This window comes from Truncatella angustata (genome assembly GCF_020726525.1).
Source record: "Truncatella angustata strain MPI-SDFR-AT-0073 chromosome Unknown BKA67scaffold_5, whole genome shotgun sequence".
Lineage (NCBI taxonomy): Eukaryota > Fungi > Ascomycota > Sordariomycetes > Amphisphaeriales > Sporocadaceae > Truncatella > Truncatella angustata.
The window spans coordinates 1663065-1677696 of record NW_025763385.1 but is presented as its reverse complement, the minus strand read 5'-3'; the positions used below and the strand labels follow the sequence as shown (position 1 = coordinate 1677696).

At 50.5% G+C, this 14632-nt stretch overlaps 4 protein-coding genes across 4 annotated transcripts; 1 reads left to right on the top strand and 3 right to left on the bottom strand.

The window, feature by feature from the left end:
• Positions 1-8051: 8051 nt before the first annotated feature.
• BKA67DRAFT_520141 (fungal-specific transcription factor domain-containing protein) lies at positions 8052-9935 on the top strand (the record flags this gene model as incomplete). Its single annotated transcript, XM_046098153.1, has 3 exons — positions 8052-8337; positions 8391-8471; positions 8527-9935. The coding sequence occupies 3 exons, from the start codon at positions 8052-8054 to the stop codon at positions 9933-9935; spliced, it is 1776 nt and encodes a 591-aa protein (XP_045957283.1).
• A 976-nt stretch (positions 9936-10911) lies between these two features.
• On the bottom strand, positions 10912-11463 carry BKA67DRAFT_659654 (uncharacterized protein; the record flags this gene model as incomplete). The annotated part of the gene is made up of 1 exon (XM_046107486.1): positions 10912-11463. The coding sequence occupies one exon, from the start codon at positions 11461-11463 to the stop codon at positions 10912-10914; it is 552 nt and encodes a 183-aa protein (XP_045957282.1).
• Positions 11464-11950: 487 nt separating this feature from the next.
• BKA67DRAFT_659653 (uncharacterized protein) lies at positions 11951-12783 on the bottom strand (the record flags this gene model as incomplete). Its single annotated transcript, XM_046107485.1, has 2 exons — positions 11951-12695; positions 12746-12783. The coding sequence occupies 2 exons, from the start codon at positions 12781-12783 to the stop codon at positions 11951-11953; spliced, it is 783 nt and encodes a 260-aa protein (XP_045957281.1).
• A 261-nt stretch (positions 12784-13044) lies between these two features.
• BKA67DRAFT_678135 (endoplasmic reticulum-based factor for assembly of V-ATPase-domain-containing protein) lies at positions 13045-14618 on the bottom strand (the record flags this gene model as incomplete). Its single annotated transcript, XM_046108846.1, has 2 exons — positions 13045-13870; positions 13947-14618. The coding sequence occupies 2 exons, from the start codon at positions 14616-14618 to the stop codon at positions 13307-13309; spliced, it is 1236 nt and encodes a 411-aa protein (XP_045957280.1). The 3' UTR covers positions 13045-13306.
• Between the last annotated feature and the right edge of the window lie 14 nt (positions 14619-14632).

The following is a 14632-nucleotide window of genomic DNA, read 5'->3' as shown; positions in this document are numbered from 1 at the left end:
TGTCGGCGAACGTGACTTGAGCCAGTAACGCTGTCAGACGATGTTCCCATGACATGCTATAATTATACACTTAATCTAATGACAGTCTCGAAGCCCAGCCGACTTGTTTCTTGTTGATACTCCACGAAGAAGGATGCGCTCGTGTCCATCCTGAGCCTCTTGTGCATAAAACTTTCACAGGCTTACATGCAATAATTAAAACCCGTGTCGCGTCTGAGATGTCTCATAATGCGTGGGGTTTTCCAAGTGAGCCGTTATAGGCCGCAAATCAAGTCATAGAACATGATAAAGGATGACCTTGCCACATGAATGTTGAGTTGCGTGTAGTATAATGTCATAGCTCTAGTCACTCATGAGCACATAAGTTTGACAGGCTGTGGGCTTTGCTCATGAGAATCGAGCTTGATGTGAATGCCTATTGTGTTAGGCAATCGTATCTAGCTTCTCCCTTGGTTGTTGGCATTATCAAAGATGGGTGTTAATAGACATTGAGACGGGGAAATCTTGAATCGCACCAACTGCACGGTAATTGGTAATGTCTAGTTGGCAACGTATCAGGGCTGAGGATGAGTAAAGTACTGTATCCGAACCCAATTCATGAGTATCCCCAAAATAGAGGCGAGTTAGTTTTCATCAATGTTTGCTGCCCAATTCTGAGCCATATGATATGGACACCTCGGACAGCGTTTGGCTTTAGAACTTCGCATCAAAAGCTGATCAGCTCACCAAGAAATCGGTAAAAGCGTCAGTCCAGCAACTACTGAATCGTCACCGAAGACTTGACAGGCAACCCGAAGCGGTGAGATGGCGTGAAGGACAAACCCTGCACCTGAGACCCTAGAGCCTGAACTCATCTACCCTTCGGTCCGCCGCGCCATCATGGGAACAACAAAAGATGTGCGAAACGTTCGAAGTCTCCACTGGCAAATAGCCTTGAAGAATACGGGGTCTAACCTAGCAGCTCATGCCCTGGCGATGTCGACATTGACGGGAGATCTGCACTGCGAGCGCGAGTCATTGTGGTTGACGTTGGACCTTGGTGGTACAAGCCTCCACCGTTGGTTCCCGACTTCTCCACAGATTCATTGGCCTAGTTTGCAATACGATCTGATTACGATGGTTGCCGTTGTCTCCAACTGACCAGCTTTACGCTATTAAGTGTTAGCCTGACCGGTTTGATAATATGGGAGTGCGCCACGACTCGAATTGGTCGTAGAACGGTACAGGTTCGTATTATGAGGGTCGCGCTGAAGGTTCGCGTTCCTTCTTGTAGCGATCGTTACTACGCCGCGTTGGCTGGATCTTGCTCAGAATGCCTCTTTAGGAAGCAACAAGCGTGTCGCCACGAGCCATGCTGAGCCTGTGACTACTGTGGTAGAAGATGCATATTGAAAACAAACAATGCCAAGGACTATGGAGTAGGTTTCAAGGTCGATGAGCCCTTGCGATATAGTTGCGGTCTTGCAAATGCTATGACGGGGAGCTTTAAGGCTTCAGTGAAACGCACAGACAACACGGCCGCCTTCTGATGATTTTCAGTCTTGGCAGCCCTAGGAATGAACGACTCTTCATTAAGACTTGGTAACATCAACCAAGACACTAGGTGAGGCCCGTGATATTTCGGCGCCAAAGATTCATCGCCTTACGTGGTTTCGACTTGTCTATCATGCCTTTTCAGGTCTTCAGATGCGAGCCTCGGTGGACACCCATCCAGTCGAGCCAGTCTCATTACTCGGCTGGAGGACATTCCTGCATTGTGCAGGAATTAGTGGTGGACAAAAGCCTGGGACCTTGGAAGTTAGAGCATTATTTGTTGTTAGTGGGCGCGCTAGGTCCCTTGCTACGGCTAAATCGACGAGAACTCCACTGAATGGAAGGGAACCTTAACTGCAATTGATACCAGCGGTGAGGTTTGGGTTTGAGTTTTTGAGTTTTTGATATACCACAGTAGTTGCCATATAGAAGAGTTTCGACAATTTGTAGCATCAATACAACCAATTGCCAATCTCGAAGCACATCAGGGCTTGTAATGAAGGTCGACCTTGGAAAGCGGGAATATGGACTTCGGCATTCATTCAGACAGACTTTTATGAAGCACAGAGGAGCAACAGCATATGCCATTGGCGATGGACCAGACTAGGTACAATTCATATTCGCGCTGCTGTTAGATAGTAGCTTCACTTGTGGACCAATCTTTTGATTACTAGCCGCTGCTCTGTTCCAACTTATGACCCCTTCCAAATCAAGTTCGATACTTGTAAGTACCTCTGGAGCCTACGCCGAAGATACATACAATCTTCAAAATCATTCTAGGTGCTCTGGAAGTTCATCTTGACGATCATGCTGTGATGCTCCTGCATGGGCACAGATTCTAGGCCAAGCGGCGCACGAATCAACGTCACCAAATCTGACAGTTAGCGAATTGAGCTGAAAATGCTGCAGAGGATTAGCAAATAACTCTCCATACAGACCACAGTATTGTCCTAAGGTGAGCACTATCCCACGCCTCCTCACCTGATTACTTCAGGCGTGTTGAAATGTAATTTCTCTCTACAAGGGTTCAATGACTGGGGCCTTTAAACGTCGTTATTTTTGGCAGGGTTCTGGCCAACGATGCGGGAGCCGTCTTTAACCACATGGACATCTGGCTAACCTAGAAGCTCACATATACTATGGTACGGAGGTCGCTACCAAAAGTCTTCGGCCTCTCCATTTTGTATGAGGCACCTGTTAGCCTCTGACACCACCTGTGATGTAGCGATCTCACAGGGAGCCTGAGCGCTAAACGCCTGAGTCTTAGGCTATTTCAAAGGGTCTAATTTAGAAGGTGAGGAGTGACGGCAGCTGCGCATCATCTGTCCTGTCTCTTTCGGCAGCTGAAACTGTAAATCAATTTTGCCAAGAGTATGTAAGGCGGCCGAAGACTTCTGGTAGCGACCTCCGTACATAGTAAGTGGTAACGATCTGGGAGGACGAATGAAGAAATGACAACGAAGATCCCGGTATATGCAGTTGTTGATCCTTGCCCAGCTCAAGAGAAGCATCATGTCAAGCTTAATTCTTCATTCTTAAATTTAAGCCGCAGAAAACACAACATAAAAAGCGAAAGTGAAGATACTTCAAGCTGAATTTGCATATTAAACACTTGTGAGTGCGTTTGTATAGAAGTCCCAATAGGCCCCACAACATGCGACTATGAACTTCACAATGTGCAATTGTATGCGCCATCAATTGCCTTCGGGACCCAGTGGCACCTTCTAAAGAAATGAGAAAAAAAAAATTTTTGTACAAGCTCAAAGCGTTTTTTTTCCTTTTTGCGGTGGCGTTCGCCATCTGCCGGTGTGCTGAAAGACCCGGAGTGAATACTAGGGTAAGGTATTTCCTTGCCGAGTCAGCCACTTTTTTCTCCCCAAGATGCGTCTCTCCAGATATATCCAGTCCATTTCCACTCCAGAACACCGATATGATTACCTTCTTGGAAAATACGGCATCAATGTTACCCACCCAAGCCAGGGGTCCGGGATGATGGCATACGCACGCATGTCACTGAAGAAGTGCCACGAGGCGCGGTCAGACCTCGAAGTTTTGACAAGCTTGATGTTGATTGGTCTGATGATGACCCATTGAAACTATGTATTCAAGGAGAACATGGCAGGCAAGCATCTGCGCTTGTGCACAATTCCGGCAACTTGTGGGCACACGGCGGTAACATAGGGTGTGCAATGTGCATGATTGATGCATTTTGTGAAGCACTGACGGGCATTGCAACAACTTTTTGTAGTGCACATATTCTGAAACTTCAGGGATTGAAAAGAGTGAACGCCTAAGAGTTCTCATCAAGCAGCATGTTACTTTGAAAAATTAGTCAAAAGGTATGAAACGGACATTTCAGGAAACGGCCCTGTGAATCGCACCAGTCGTAGAATTCATCGTAGATGTGTTGCGGGCCATATTTGTCCGACTAGCGTAAATGGGACGCATTTTGGTACTCACGGACGAATGAAAGCTAAGCCCTAGATTTGTTGCAAGTCACTATATATCGGGTTATTTGTGTCTTGTCAAAGTTAGTAAAGCTGAATACAAGACGTATATTCCTTACTCGTATAATATCACGAGACTGTCGTGTAGTCTTATGAGTGGTTCTTTGCTTTGACGTTCCGGCAAAGCCAATTCCAGAAACAGAAACAGAAACAGATTCAGCGACGAACAAATGCCATGAAGCTCTCCAAACGTGGGGGTTACATTAAAGTCCCTGCAAGCTTGCGACTGTCCGACTGACTTACAGCTCCATGTTGTAGTCCTTGCCGGTTTTTGATGCCTATCCGACATGCATACTCCACAAGTTGCTGGAACCCTGCCGCACTTTTGTGGGCACAACGCTTGGGCAAGAAAGTACACGGGAGTAGCCGGTAGACTGAGGAAACAGCAAGGGAAAGATTGATCCACGGACCAGGTCTTATCAATGAAGTCTTCGGAAAGGGAAAGCTGATCATGGTCTTGCATGATCTAGGGACTCGATTCTGGAGCCTCGATCTTGAAGATCGAGTGATCAGAGCCCCTGGAAAGTGCGAGGGCGTATCTTGGCAGACATCAGCTTGCTCGAAATAGGAATGGGCTTCAAACAACGGAGACGGTCAACGACCGACGGTGTAATGATCGGTCCGCTGTAGAGATGTTCAGAGCAGTGGCCTGAGCAGGGCCCTGCAGTAAAGAGAATTCACAAATCAATGGCGATCTCATGTTAGAACAAGGCATCGAAGAGGGTGCAAACCGCGTCACAAAAAAGATCCGTCTGAATTTGCACGGACATCAATGTTTCACTTTGAATATTGAGTTGACGACTGCCGTCTTGTAAAGTAACGTTCAAATTTCAGATAGGCTAAATTCATCGTTCCAAGATCTACAAGTACCGAAGCACTGGCCAAATGCTGTCGCCAGCAACCTCATCCGTTGCTTCGGTGCAAGCGGGGACGGGACGGTTGGTAATTGTTCGGCTGTCACCCGTTAAGGTGTGCCGCTGTGCTGTGCCGTTCCCCGCCTGTTCGTGGGTCGTGAGCCGATTAGCTATGATCTGTGCTTGCTGCGTGTCTATATTGCGTGCCCAATTCTTTTTCACCCGGCTCGCGTTACGACAGCAGCAAAAACTATCAGAATAGCTCATATGACTACCTAGGAGCGAATGCGCAACAAGCATCTGCCGGGCGGCTCACTTGCGTATCATAGGGCCTAGATTCGGGACTAGACTAGGTTAATTAGCATTAGTAGTCACAACGGATTGCGGCGATATACAAGTTGATGGCTCTTTCATAGACCAACTCATTTGTATACTTGTAAACCTTTCAAACTTTGACTATCTAGTATTAGGGAAACAAAATGGCATAGTTCTCGCGGTACCTTTCGAAGACAATTCCACTGATCAATGCGTGATTGTTAGGCTCTATGCAGTTGGTTTCATTGTTATCTGATCTAGTCTAACATCATCTGGTCGTAATTAAGCAAAGCATGCTACTTTAGCAAATAAGCAGATTGGTAGTTCAGTAATTGAACGATGCAGTAATTGGCATTGTTATATTCCATGAAAAGCTAATATGTCAACATGAAGGACCATACGGTCGCACAGTACAAGGTTTTGAAATGGATTTCTTCCGTTATGTTGCGCCAGGATAGATGTGGTTGCACAACAGCTAGCGGTGCTCCCCACTAGGTCGGGCTAGTAGAATGGAGGGTAAGTAAATGCCCAAAACGGTAATGCGCATCATCACCTCTCGAAGCGCCTTCAACCATCCAACCATTCGGAGAGCAGCCAAGCCAGAGATGTGCATTCACCTGCAGATTTACCATGTTGAAGCTGTGAAGTCACAAACATAGTGTGTGTCGAGATCCGACGAAATCCGAACAAAACACTAACGTGAGCGTTCTCCGTAGAAGGGTCACAAAGTTGAGCCGTGAAGCACCCTACCACGCTCCTGCATCAGAGATTGATCGGCCCAAGCATTTCATAATCATGACAGTGTGTAGGACATGGCTCAACCCCGGAGCATCAACTCTATTCCGAACATTGTACATCAATAGCCATGATAGTGAACAATCTGAGCAGGATATCTACCTTTCTTGACATAATGCTAATGTAACATACCGCAACTTGCCAATCCTTGCAGACATAGAATCGATGGTTCTTCTCATGTTCCCTAAAGGCCTGCCAAAGCCCTATCCGTGGCTCTGGGGTGCGGCTTACGTCTCGTCATTTCGCAGAAAAATGAAAATACCACGTTAACCATGAGGGCACAAGCTTCATCAGCTCCGTATTGGAGGAAAAGCCAAAACCCTCAACACGTTACACATTGCGTCGACTCTACGTGTTTCTACCTGCCTTTTCTAGAGCGTCGCGAAGTTATTCCTCGTCCAAGGTTAAAAATGTTCGTGCTCTAGGCTCTTCTTATCTTATCAGAGACTCTAGGCTGCTTTGCTGCAGCGTTCGCTGTAGCAGGTGTCCAGATTTGGTCCCCCTCCGTACCCGGTCGGCATACAATCTGCTCCTGTCCGTTCTTTTTCCAAACCTTTCGTGCAGTGATTATCTTCCATCGAAATGACGGGGTTCCCAGATATGATGATTGCCAACTTACCAGGGCACACTGAGATTCGTCATGGGAACAGTTCCAGTGGACATGCTGAGCGCCGTAGCTGCATACCAAAGACCGACACCCCGGCATTGGCGTTGCCCACACCAAGGAAGTATTTCGAAGTACACCCTCGTTTCTGGCATAGTCCGCTCAGTGGGCGCGCTACAGCCAGACGGTGGTGGAGGCGCCGTCGAGGGAAGACATGGGTTTGAGAGGTGCCAAGACCCAAGGCCCAAAATTCACGCCTGTCCATCATTGTCACCATTGACCCTACCAACAAATGTCCGCTAACCAGCCTCTCGACGATGTATCCCATTCTGCCAATTCCTCCCAGAGTTGGTGTCCATTCTACCTGGAACCAGACATACATACACAGAATTTCTGCAACTGGTGGAGCCGCTCAGTCGGCCACTACCGACCTCTGAGATTAGGCATGAATCTATCTGTTTGGGACACGGCATGTCGTAGTGCGATCAAGGTCGATCGTAGTCTCTCAGAGCCCAAGCTGCAGGAGCTGCTGGCATGGGGCCATGAGGCCAGCTCAGGAGGAGACAGGGTCCGCACAAATGAGTGGAGTGTCTTTTCATGATCTTACGCCGCCGTTCTTGCTTGGAGCCCTGTCCTTACAGACCCCTACTAGACAAGGAGGTGATGTGCATCTCCCGTCCGTATCTTCGTCTCCGCTACCTAATAGCCCCGCGGTATTGTTTCTATCCGGACGGTCTAGATAATAAGCCCTCCTTGACACCGCTGCTACCCTGAAGATCTTGCAGTTTCGTCTTGGTTGTTTGTTAGGACCGCGCAACCTATCCATCTGTTGTTCCTAAGAACCCTTCGCCGACTATTATCCTTTGCTGTCAATATAGGCTGGGCAGCTCACATTTTTCGCAAGCCGATCCAACAACAGCTCAGCTCCAACATCCCTGCATGACCTGCGTGCGGTTGGGCGCATGACCTTTGGCGGGGATATAGGACCTTTGAAACCTTGAGAATCACACTACCGTGTGCCGCTTCGCAATCAGCGTAGCTGGCTGTCGCAATCCGAACGTGCTCCGTCCTCACTGACGAGCTTCTATCCGAGAAACATAAGATATGGACGTCAGCATAATGCCTATAATATCTGAACACGGAGAGCTATCTTGGTCAGATGGTCACAGCTCATCCTCCGACGATACCACGGCCTTCCTTCCACACTCGCGTATGTGGACGAATCCGACAAACATGATGACAATGACGCGCCCAGGGGAGAATGGTCAGTTGTCGCCTATCAGTACCGAAATGGAGATCCCTGCAGCTAGTGCAGCGGTGCCGCAGATGTTGCACTCAGCAACTTCCTCAAGTCATGAGTCGTGGACCAGTTACAGTGAGGATGACGACCTGGAATATGACCATGATCACGACCATGATCACGACCATGATCATGACCATAGCATGCACTGGGACCGCTGTGCTGACGATGTTGTCGTTCCTAAGTTGGAGCCCTTGGAAGAAGATGATTTTCATATGGATGATGTGAGGGAGGCGCCGAGGACCACACCAAAACCAACATCTGGAAACGCTGGTCAAGGCATCAAGACAAAACGACCGAGAGGCCGACCCAGGAAACACCCACTGACACCTCAAGTAGCAACAAATAAAGTAGCAAAGGGCAGATCAAAAACAGGCTGTATCACCTGCCGCAAAAGAAAGAAGAAGTGCGACGAAGCAAAGCCGAGATGTAAGTTATGACGAACTCCATGATCCAGCTCCATCACTAAATCTCCATGTCAGGCATGAATTGCGAAAAGAATGCTGTGGTGTGCGAAGGTTACAACGAGAAAACCATCTGGAAAAGCGGCAAAGAGAGAGCCAGTGAAGGTAAGCAAATATAATAAATGGTTTGATATGTTACTGACACCTGTTCCAGCCCGCCGCTCGAGCGAGGCCAGCCTCCCAGTAATAACGATGCAGCCCATCTTTCAGGGAGTAGAATGTCCTGAAGATATGGTATTTCTTAACCACTATATCAACCACTTGAGTGGCGTTCTCACTGTTGAAGGCCAATACAAAAATGCCTTCAAGGACATGCTTCTCCAGATGGCTGTTGAACACCGAGGTTTGATGCACTCTATATTGTGTCTGGCAAGCAAACACATCGACTATGATACACCATATGGCGCCAAGATTCTGGAGTCCGACCCCAAAATTACGGCCGAGTCACTTTCGGCGCGGTCCGATTTCCACCACCAATCCGCCATGGCAAAGTTCCATGAGGACATCAACCAGGAAAAGAACACGGATCTTACCAAGCAAACAGTAAACCTCTCTGTGCGCTACGGCCAAATGCTATGCATGCTCATGAATTCAATGGTTGAAGGGAAGGGCAATGGCGAGCATCGTCTGCACCTTCAAGCATACAAAGGGCTCATTCAGGCGTCACCACCGAATGATTCTGCATTCCTAGTCTTCATCACTGAGTTCTTCCAGTTCCATGTGTACGCAGATGAGCTCATGCGCTACCCAGATGGGCGTGCACCCAGGCTGGCTTCTGAAGACTGGGTGCCTTGGCTACCGATTCAGCCTGTACGGCTTATCGGTGTCGCGGATGGTCTATTCAAATACCTCAGCCAAATCACAACCATCCGCAACACACTCAGGACTAATATGCAGAACGGAGTTGATCCTGTTCTAGACTATGCGTCACTCTTCCGCGCCGCCGAGATTGATGCAGCCATTCGTGAGTGGACACCTCACTGGCCGCCGGGCGACAGTCGCGAGCGTGTCGGCCTGCTCTACAAGCAAATGATGTGGGTATACCTGTTCAGGACAATCTACCCGCCATCAACCTCCACGCCGCCGGCCATGCCGACAGACCAGTATAATCGCCCTACCTCACCGCCTCTTTCGCCGACATCGCCCGTTCGTTCTGTGCATGACCCACTCTCGACCGACCGGCTAAGAGCGAGTCATGCGTCCAAATCTCGTGCCGAGTCGCCCGCTCCTATACGCTACCCCCCTCACCACGACGCTCGCATCACCGTCGCCGTGGACGAGTCCTTGGCGATCCTCGACTCGATCAAACCTAGTGATCCTTGTCAGACCTTGTTGCTCATCCCATGCCTTATCATTGGCTGTGCCAGTTTTGCACCATCTCAGCAGAGCCGGATTCGCAACACCCTCAAAGGCGTCCGCGGGTACACGGGACTGCGCAACTGCGACCGCCTCAGCGAGCTGCTTGAGGAGATGTGGAAGCTGATGGAGCGAGGCGACTGGGCTCTCGTCTGGGACTGGCAAGCCGTCGCTCAGCGTATGGGTCTCGACTTCCCAGTCGCTTGAAGACTCGGGGCCAACAAACAGATTCGTTCTCGCTTTATCCATTCACACGATTTCGGTCGTTTTCGCACTCTGCGAAGCCCCTATAAAATTTCTTCTTTATATACCCAGATTTTGTGTATTTCTTGTTTTTACATAGCATTGCATCATAGCGGCATTGGCATGGACGTGTGGGGCAGTCCAGAGGCAGGTGCATATTAGGATGAATTTCGTCCAGGTGGTATATATTTGGATGCGCAATGAATACATGGAGGGGCTCTTATCCATTAGACCCAATGCTGTTTGAAGAACATATAATGGGGCGCCGGGGCCTGCGGTTGAGGTAACATATATCGGTTGGGGAAGTGCACCATAGCTTGGCATGTCACTGCATTTAGGATTTAATGAAACTGAGCATACTATTGCTTTGATCAAACTCGACGAGGACTTTTTGGTTGGCCGATACGATGCTATGAGAGATGGTGACCTTCCTGGCCTAAACTGACAGTACCGATCTTCATCACAGCTTCTGACGATTCCCATTTCCCAAACTTGGTCTCACTAGAAAGTTCATCCCCCTGAGAACGCCCTGCTGGGGTAGCGCCAAGCGAGCTCACTACACTTTGTCGTAGACTCGCCACCCTCCTGCTTCCCGGAGCGTCCATCCGAGGTGTCGAGGGTAGATAAAAGCTCTACAACCCGCCCGCCTCGGCAGTGATACGTACGAAGAAGCCCGTCCCACTCTTGCTCAGAGAGTGTTTGCGAGGAAGACGCTCAAACCTCCAGTCGACCGCGACTTTATCCACCCCCTCGACTGGTCTTCCCTCCCGCGGGCCCTCCCCTCACGTCCCCGTCTTCCCGCCGGTATCTGTCGGCGGCCGCCCGATACAGCGGCGTGAAGTGGCCCCGGCTGCTCAATACCTGGGCCTCGCGGTACCGCGGAAAGGGGTTTGTTCCTCCTCCCGATGTCCCCGGGGGCAAAATCGTCGTCGTTGTTGGTCTACCCCAGTCGTTTGATCCACGGTCTAAGCGGCGTGGTGGCGCTCGTGGGCTTAGGAACAACGGCGACCGCCGGGGCTGCCGTTTTCGAACCCTGAGATTTCTCCTCTCCGGGTTGCTTGTCCGGGCTGGTGTTGCTGTTTTTGTTGTTGGATAGGGGAGATGGCGTATGTGTCCGCCAGTGGTACGGGTTCCTGCGCAGGTACGAAGGCGGTGGGCCTAGCGGGGTCGTGGAGGCTTCCTGCTTTGTTGTTGTTGTCGTCGTCGCCGTCCCCGCCGCACTCGTTGTTCTCTCCTGGGGGGAGGGAGTGAGGAGTGGGGGGTCTTCATGCTGGTGGAGATCTTCTTTTTCTTCTTCTCCTCCATGACCAACCTGGGAACGACCTATCACGCCGTGACTCGTTTGTGGCGGTGACGATAGACGGTGGTTGGGATGCACGGCCATGTGTGCATAGGCGAGAACGAGGAGCACGGCGAAGATGATGCTATCGGGCGTGAGGCGCTGATCCGGGCCGCCTTCGCAGAATCGGAGAATGTCGGCGATGGGACCCATGGTGAATGAGTACTTGTGACCGGATGGGGCTTTCGGAGTTTGATGAAAGTTGTAGAATGACCGAGATGGGGAGGGGGAAGAGGGCTCGAGATCAACGACTTGCTGCTTTGCCGGATGTAAATGTTGGCCTGGATTGTTTGTTTCGCTTCAGAGGCATTGGGCGGACGTCCTGAGATGAGCGCCGGGATTAGCAATCATGTTTCTTAGTCTTGACACCCAAGCAACTGATAGCCCTGGTCAAGGACAAGACAAGGAAATAACAAGTAGAAAGTACTGGACAGATGTTCATACGACAAGTGCGAGAACAAAACGCGAAACGGGACTGCGAGTAACCATAGTCTATTTGGGGGTATCATAATGTTCGCAATCGTAGAAAAGCTAGCCAACGTGCCAACAATGCAGAAATACAACTCTCCGTCTCGGTAGTAAAAACGGCAACCTCGTAAACCTCCCACGCGCCGTAGGGTCGTTATGAAGGCACAACTGTCTACTTCGACTTTAGTAAGGCAGCATGCCGCTTCTTGTGCATCTTTACATCTTTCTCGTGGTATGGATTGTACAGCATATTACATTCCGTACATTCAACAAATTGCTTCTCCGTCAGAGACAAACTCAGGGTGGTCTGCACACTGGCTCGTTGCGGCTTTTGCTTCTTGCTGGCACCTCTTTTGCCGGCATCTGATCTATCTGGCTCCCTGCTTGGCTTCCGATTGAGCGAACTCGTAGTGGTGTCCGTCAAGACAGTGTGATTTTGTGCCTCGTCCTCGTCCTCGTCCTCGTCCTCTTTCGGCGTGTGGCCCGCATCATTGTGATCCGATTCGTCCTCGCCTCTGCCGTCTTTTGTGCTCTGGTCTGTGCAAAGCGCAGGCTTCGTAGTGAGCCTTCGACGTTGCTTCCGAGCACGTTCGAGTGCTGGCGGTGAAGAGGGAGGTGTCGGCGAAGGCAATACTGGCTCCGAGGACTGGGCGCATGGCGAAAGGGTTTCGGATGATGGCGACCGGACCTTGAAGTAGCCGAGAATGGTGCCCTTCTTGGGTTGCTGTGGAGGAAGCGCGGAGGGGAGTTGACTGTCTAGGCTGTCGGCCGTTTGAGCAGCAGTGCCGGTCTTTGGCGCAAAGCGTCCAGCAATGCTGTGGATGTTCACATGACTCGATTCCGCACGTCGTCTTTTTGTTGGTGGCTCAACACTGCCCGCTGGTGTGGCACGTTTGCCGTACGTTCGAATAGAAGGCCTGGGATATGTTAACAAGGTGCCTGGATGCGCAATCATGACTTGGCTTACTTATTGACGCCACGAAGACCCAACGATACGCGCTCCATGACGCAGTCGACGCGATACCACGATTATGATTCCATGTGCAGTCGACGCGAGCGTGGTGGTGGGCACAGGGCTTTTTTGCGCGGGGGCGTTGACGTTTTAATTCGATGGTTTTCGTAACTGTAATTCGTACGATAGGGCCAAGACTATTTGTTGCTCTTTTGCTGACGTCGTGGATCGTCTATATAAATACATGTATTGTATTCATAACACTCCTCGGCACTGGGGGGGGGAGGGGCGTCTGACGCGCTTTCTTGGATGCGAACAGACGCGTCAAGCTTTCAAGTTAACTCTACCTTCTTAGCTTAATTAGCCGCTTGTGAGATGGTGGGGCTGCCACATGAAAAGCCCGATGCGGTAAGTGGGCTGGTCCAGGGACTGCCTATCAACCAAAAACCAACCGTCCAAGCTTGGCGACGCATCAAGCATCCATGTAGTCAGTGACGAAGCAATGTAACGAGTAGGAAAAATACGAGTACAACAATTCAATTGATATTCGATATCGCTCGGGTGCGGGGATGCGATTTAGGTTTGCACAGGCACACGCTTGCGCAAGCCGGTATCCGTACCCGTGTCGTCGTCCTTTGGCTGTATGAGCACAGGCTCATAACCCTCCTTGGTGTTCTCATCCTGGCCGACGACCCAAGTCTTCACGACCTCCTTGACTTCTTTCATGTTTCGTTGTTTCCTGTCGCCTTCTTCCATGCGCCAGCTGTATGCTTGATAGACGGCGACCTCGCATACTGCGACGACGATGGTACCGAATAACGTGAGAAACAACCTTGCCGTCGTGCTCCACCACTGAGCCACGATCCAGAAGGCAGCGGCGCACCCTGCGATGCTGACCAGGAAGTTGATGATCAGTGTGACCTGCTTTTGTACCTCTCCGTGCGATATTTGTTCTTCGCCCATGTCCGATTTCTGGAATGGCTTGTTGGCTTCGGCAAATGAGTCCGCCATGCTCATGGACGCCTGCGGGAATCGTTGAGCAAAAGTCTCGCGGGTCGGGGGAGCTTTTAGCATGCGCTCGTATGATCGCTCTTCTTCATCTCTCCGCAATCGTGCCATAAGCGCTTTGTATTCGTCCGACTGCAAAGTGACTCCCGCTTAGTATAATCATGGATCTCGACAACTAATGGCTATAGCTTGCTTGTGCTGTACGTACCGGTTCTGCCCTGGGTGGTGGAGGCGGAACGTAGATTGCCGCCCCCTTTAGCAGCTCTTCCAAAGACCATTTCGGGTTCTCTCTGGCTTTGAGCTGTTTCCAGATGTCGATAATCTGCCCGTGAGTGATCGGGTTTCCAACGGTCGGTTCCGTCAGCCTGGGCGCGTCGGCAGCTATGTTCTCATCACCAGATCCGGGAAAGTCAATGCGCAGCGGTTCCAATTCCGCCAGAGCCTTCACGATGGAAGTCGTCACTGTGAGAAGCACCATGATTTCAGGAGAGCCCGTCTGTTTCTGCCGGGGGGTAGTGTTGTGGGAAGTGGTGGCACAGAGCCCGTGAAGATACCGGGTCAACCGCAACCATCTGACCAGGACTAGGTAATACGGCACAATACGACTCGATACGCCCTGCAGAGTGCTGGAGTGTTCAGCCACAGTGACGATAGCAGAGCTATCCCCCGTGAATGAGCTCCCTGGTTCTTGGGGCGAGACTAGCCTAAAACAACCCGTGGGACGCGCCCGCAGGCTGTCAAGGCTGTATGCTGGGCTGGCTGGCTTGGCTGGCAAGTGCTGGTAAGGTAAGCTTTGCATATGCTGCGCCACAGATCGGCGTGTCTTGGGTCCGCTACCGAGGTTGCGCCACAAATAGCAGGGGTCTTTCGCCGGACTCATGAACGAATCATCAG